This window comes from Neofelis nebulosa, chromosome 15 (assembly GCF_028018385.1).
Source record: "Neofelis nebulosa isolate mNeoNeb1 chromosome 15, mNeoNeb1.pri, whole genome shotgun sequence".
In the NCBI taxonomy this organism is placed as follows: Eukaryota; Metazoa; Chordata; class Mammalia; order Carnivora; family Felidae; genus Neofelis; species Neofelis nebulosa.
Genome location: NC_080796.1, coordinates 8604453 through 8610156, shown reverse-complemented (window position 1 = coordinate 8610156; position 5704 = coordinate 8604453). Strand labels below are relative to the sequence as shown.

The 5704-nt window shown below is 64.3% G+C and overlaps 1 protein-coding gene across 1 annotated transcript; it reads left to right on the top strand.

Annotated features, from left to right (window-relative positions):
- The first annotated feature begins 409 nt into the window (after nt 1-409).
- LOC131495350 (left-right determination factor 1-like) lies at nt 410-3412 on the top strand. The gene is made up of 4 exons (XM_058700214.1): nt 410-674; nt 1679-1925; nt 2274-2516; nt 2789-3412. The coding sequence occupies exons 1-4, from the start codon at nt 425-427 to the stop codon at nt 3144-3146; spliced, it is 1098 nt and encodes a 365-aa protein (XP_058556197.1). The 5' UTR covers nt 410-424; the 3' UTR covers nt 3147-3412.
- Nucleotides 3413-5704: the final 2292 nt, after the last annotated feature.

The following is a 5704-nucleotide window of genomic DNA, read 5'->3' as shown; positions in this document are numbered from 1 at the left end:
GCAACTGGACGCCAGGGCCACACTCCGGTAGGTTCTGTGACTGGGGAGACTGGGAACGTGGCACAGAGGAGACGCCTGCTTCTTCTCCAGGAGACACATCTGTGAGGTTAACAGGGCAGGCGGCGCGAAGCAAGGCAGGGCCTCCCGGCCACCGTGCAGATAGCAACAGCCAGCTGTCCACAGTCCAGACGGGCCTCTGTGCCCTTTCCAGACGGCCCCCTCCTCGAGGCCCAAGGACCGTCTGGCTGCTGAGCTCCCAGGAGGTCTGAGGGGTGTGACCTACCCCCTCCACCCGGGCCCAGCTCAGGGCTGCCTATAAAGCTGGCCCGGGCCCGGTCCTCCGCACACCGGGCTGGGACCCTCGCTGAGCCTCCTCGGGGGACGCGTGTGCTCTGACCCCCGCCCCCCATCCCCGGGCGGCACCATGAGGCCCCTGTGGCTGTGCTGGGCGCTCTGGGCGCTGCCCCTGACGGGCCCCGGGGCCGCCCTGACCGGCGAGCAGGTGCGGGCCAGCCTGCTGCGGCAGCTGGGCCTCCGCGAGGCGCCCGTCCTGGACCAGCGCGACGTGGAGGGGCTGGTCACCCCGGCCCACGTGAGGGCCCAGTACGTGGCCCTGTTGCGGCGCAGTCACGGCGCCCACTCCCGCGGGAAGAGGTTCAGCCAGAGAGTCCGAGGTGAGGTCCCCCTCCCGCCGCAGCCCGGTGCTCGTTGGGAGCGGGGAGGCCGAGGCCGGCGGGCCTGTCCCGGGGCGGCCGTTGTGGGGGCGGGGAGCTCCACGGGACTGTGAGCGTGGCTGCATCCGGGGCCCTGGGCTCCGTCTGCACCAGGGGCCCCACTGGCAGAGGCGAGGCAGGAACGACACCCTCGTGGGTGCAGAAGCCCCGTGGGAGGAGGGGAGACAGAGAAAGGGGACTTGGGGCTAGTGACAGGGAGGATGGCCTTGGCCGGTCAGGCGCCTGGAGGCCTGGGGACGAGGAGGCTGGTCCTGAACGCTCTGCAGAGCTGACCGCTGGCGGCCACGTGGCCCGTGGTCAGGTGGTCCCACCGTCAGCCCGGAGCCTCAGGCGTTGGGGACACGGGGCCTGGTGCCTCTGGGGAACAGAAGCTGGCAACAGGCCCCAGGCGCCTCTTCCTCCGGTTGGGGACATTTCACTGGGCAGGAGCCCCTCAGGCAGGGAGTGGAGAGGAAGTCGGGGCTCTTGCCCTCCCTCCTGGAAAGGCCACTCTCAGCTGGTGACCACAGATTTCCACGGTGGCTCTCTGCCTCCCTCTCTCCGCTGGCCCTCCCACTTTAGCTGAGCGCCTTCCCCTAAAGAAGGCTGCGTGTCGGGGCGCCTGGGGGGCTCAGTCGGTGAAGCGTCTGACTCTCGGTTTTGGCTCAGGTCGTGATCTCGGGGTTCGTGGGATCGAGTCCCACGTCAGGCTCTGCGCTGTCAGCACGGAGCCTGCTTGGGAGTCCCTCTCTCCCTCGCTCTCTGGCCCTCTCCCTCTTGGACTCGCTCTCTCTGTCTCTCTATGAAAATAAATAAATAAACTTTAAAAAAAAAAAAGGCGGCTGTGCAGGTGAGGCCCCGCCCCCACCTCTCCCTGCCTTCCTGGGGGATTCTGCTCACTGGCTCTGGGCCCCGCGCCCTCCCAGCGGGCCTGACCTGCCTGCTGACCCTGCTCCCGTCCCCAGAGGTGGCGGGCAGGTTGCTGGCGGCCGAGGCCTCCACGCACGTGCTGGTGTTCGGCATGGAGGGGCGCCTGCCGCCCAACAGCGAGCTGGTGCAGGCCGTGCTGCGCCTCTTCCAGGAGCCGGTCCCCAAAGCGGCGCTGCGCAGGCTCGAGCGGCTGTCCCCGCACGGCGCCCGCGCCCGCGTCACCGTCGAGTGGCTGCGCATCCACGAGGACAGCTCGAACCGCACCTACCTGGTGGACTCCAGGTGGGGAGGCCGTGGCCGGGCTGCCAGTGGGGAGGGGAGGGGAAGGGGGCGCAGGTGGGCCCAGCAAGGCAGGGTGGGTGGGGGTTGGCGGGGAGTGGGGGGGGGAGGGGGACTGTTGGAGGGGGGACGGGGTGGGTGGGCCCCGAGGGGGGGAAGGGGGAGGTGGAGGGGGCTGGAGGGGGAGAAGGGGAGGGTGGCATGTGGCCTAGTGTGGGGGAGGGGGGGAGAGAAGAGGGGGAGGGGAGGGGGAGGGGGCAGGTGGGCCCAGTGTGTGTGTGGGGGGGGCAGGCTCCCCCCAGGGGGTGTCCCCAGCCCCAGCTCAGGCCCCCGTCTCCACGGGTGTCGCAGGCTGGTGTCCCTCCAGGGGAGTGGCTGGAAGGCCTTCGACGTGACCGAGGCCGTGAACTTCTGGCGCCAGCTGGGCCGGTCTGGGCAGCCGCTGCTGCTGCAGGTGTCCGTGCAGAGGGCGCACCTGGGCCCGCGGGCCTCGGGCGCCCACACGCTGCTCCGCTTCGCGTCCCAGGGCCAGGAGGGCACGGGGCAGGGCGAGCCCCAGCTGGAGCTGCACACCCTGGACCTCGGGGCCTACGGGTAGGCGCCTGGGCCCTCGGGGGCCCCCACGAACGGGCGGGTTGGCGTGGGGTCTCCCAGGGGCGCCGTGGGAATCAACGGACGCGGGGTTTCCCCCCCCCCGTCCCGGGACTAAGGTCACGTACTGCGCAGGGTCTGGTTATTGGTGGTTCCCCGTCCGCGGCGCAAACCCCAGCCTGTGCAACGTGAGGAGAGCTGGCGGTAAATCTCCCTCCCGGGTGCCCTCCCAGGCCCGTGACCTCAGCTGACCTGCGCCCCTCCCGTCCCCGCAGAGCTCAGGGCGACTGCGACCCCGAGGCGACGGAGGGCGCCCGCTGCTGCCGCCAGGAGACCTACGTTGACCTGCGGGGCATGCGGTGGGCCGAGAACTGGGTCCTGGAGCCCCCGGGCTTCCTGGCCTACGAGTGTGTGGGCGCGTGCCAGCAGCCCCCGGAGCCCCCGACCTTCAGGCGGCCGTTCCCGGGGCCGCGACAGTGCGTTGCCTCGGAGACGACCTCGCTGCCCCTGATCGTGGGCGTCAAGGAGGGCGGCAGGCCCAGGCCCCAGGTGGTCAGCCTGCCCAACATGAGGGTGGAGAAGTGCAGCTGCGCGTGGGACGGGGCGCCTGTGCCCAGGAGGCTGGGGCCTTAGGGCTGGCCGTGGCCTCCGATGGACTTGCCTCTGTGTGCATCCAGGCATCGGGACAGCTGGGGACTAAGGACTGCTGATGGCTAACGCTGGGCCATCTACTGAGCTCAGAATTTGCTTCCTGTGTCCATTCAGCTCACCTCCTAATTTTTCTGCCCAGGGTCACGACTCCCGTGCTTTGCTCTGGTCATTCACTGCACATCCCAAGCACTTACCTCTGTCAGTTCCCAAACTGTCACTGTCTCCTCGTCCCCTCACCGGGTCTGGGCTAAGCTCTGTGGAAAGGGCCTACGTGGTCCGGTCAAGTACGGGTTATGCATTTCCAACCCGGATTGTAAGGGCATTATCTAATAAACAAATGAAACACGTTTTATTCTGTATTTCTCTATTTTCCCCGGAAACCCAAGGGAACAGAAAATTCTATAGAGATTAGGTCAACCTGCTTAGAAAATCAAGGAAGGAGCCGAGCAACACAGGAAGCTAGGATTGAAACACATTGAGCCCTGTGTGTCTGTCCTCTTACAATCGTAACAGACATCTTTTTGTCGTGGTGGACGCCTTACGGTTCTGGGCACAGCAAGCTGGCTTTGTTTCAATTCTACTTTCTACAAAATAAAAAAGTCTGTGATGAAAATCATCAGTCGCACAAGCCTGTAGGTCACTCCTTTAGATTTAGGGGCACATGAGGGGAGCAACTGTGGAAAACGCTGGCTATGACAATTTATTTTTATTATTTTTTAATGTTTATTTTTCAGAAAGACAGAGACAGAGCGTGAGCAGGGGAGGGGCAGAGAGAGAGGGAGACCCAGAATCCGAAGCAGGCTCCGGGCTCTGAGCTGTCCGCACAGAGCCCCAAGCAGGGCTGGGACTCAAGGACTGTGAGATCATGACCTGAGCCAAAGTCGGATGCTTCACCGACTGAGCCACCTGGGGGCCCCAGACAATTTAGAATGCCCAGATTATAGGGGCTGTTAAGTTGTGACTGTGTCGCAGGATCCCAGCCAGGACACCTTAATTCCTAGCCGGTCTGCACAGCGTTAATTAGCTCTGAATTCCACACTCTGAAAACCCCTATTTCCTTCCCCATCAAACAGAACGATTCCTGACTCCCATATACTTACTGGAGATTTAAGGAAACCGTGTTTTCCCAAGCACCCCTCATACTGTCTGATCCATAACAGGGGCTGTGGTTAGTTACCTCAACACACCGTCTCACCCATTTGGCCTTCTCTTGATTTTGAAATAAACTTAACCTACTGAAAATAAAATTTAGAAATCCCTTCGCTGTGAAGTCAAAGACCCTGACGTTTCTTCTTTTCTTTTTTTGGTCAGTGGGTGGCTTCACCATTCTAATTACAGAGATTAGTTAGAACCAGGCACTTGCTGGGGCACCTGGGGGGCTCAGTGGGTTAAGCATCAGGTTCTTGATCTCAGCTCAGGTCATGACCTCACAGTTCTTGGGTTTGAGCCCGGCCTGGGGCTCTGCGCTGACAGTGCAGGGCCTGCTTGGGATTCTCTCTTGGTCTTTCTCTGCCCCTCCCTGTCTTGTGCACGTGTGCCCTCTCTCTCTCTCTCTCTCTCTCTCAAAATAGATAAACTTAGAACCAGGCATTTCCCTGGACCCTTCAGCACAGACCAGGCAGGTGCTGGTGGCATTAATTGAGGCAGGGAGGCAGTGGGGACATGCAGGAGAGGGGTGTGAGAGGAGGTCTGATAAGTCTGGGGAGGTGGGGGGGGCAGACATCCAGCCAACACCCCCCACCCCCATCACCTTGGGGGGGATCAAGTGTGAGGCTCTGGGCAGCGGAGGTAAGAGCAGGAAAGGATAGATGTCCACACACTTGCAGGGTGGAGCGTAGGGGCTGAGCGGACCGGGCTAAGTGGATCAGGGTTGAGTGGACCAGGGCTGAGCGCAGAGGCTGAGCAGGCCAGGCCGAGCAGGCCAGGGCCAAGCACATGGGCCGAGTGCAAGGGCTAAGTTGACCGGCCGAGCAAACCGGGGCTGAGCGGGCCAGGGCTGAGCGCAGGAGTAAGGGGACCCGGCGGAGGGGACCAGGGCCCAGCGGACCGGGGCCAAGCGCAGGGGTGAGTGGACCAGGCCGAGCAGACCAGGGCCAAGAGCAGGGGCCGAGCTCAGGGGCCCTCTGCAAACTCCAGGAAATAACTAGTGGGGGCGGGAGCGGGGTGGGGAGAAGGAGGAGGCCAGATGGGACGGAAAAAACCCCTCAGGGAAGCAACAGGAGACACCCGGACCCCAGCCCAGCGCAGGGAGCCACAGGCCGGGGCTCAGGTCAGGGTCACGGTGATGAGTAGGGAGATAAGAGAGCGCCTTTATCGCTGCAACCACAGGAGGCCGGGGCTGCAAGGGCACACGCCATCCAGGTCTCTCTCCCCAGCGGGACCCCTAGAAGGGCCCCAGGAACAGCCGCCCCCGCGCCCCGGGACCCCTGGACCTGCGCCCCCTCCCCCCGCGGGGCGGCCCCGGGGGCGCAGGGGCGGGGTCAGGTTCCGGGCGTAAGTCCCGGGGCGGCGCGCGGTCGGGCGGGGGCGGGGGCGGGATC

Bases quoted from the DNA above. Each gene is read 5' to 3' on its own strand.
- LOC131495350 (XM_058700214.1), top strand. From the start codon at position 425: ATGAGGCCCCTGTGGCTGTGCTGGGCGCTCTGGGCGCTGCCCCTGACG. The intron at 1,926-2,273 runs GTGGGGAGGCCG...CGGGTGTCGCAG, and splicing joins ACCTACCTGGTGGACTCCAG to GCTGGTGTCCCTCCAGGGGA. The intron at 2,517-2,788 runs GTAGGCGCCTGG...CCGTCCCCGCAG, and splicing joins CTGGACCTCGGGGCCTACGG to AGCTCAGGGCGACTGCGACC.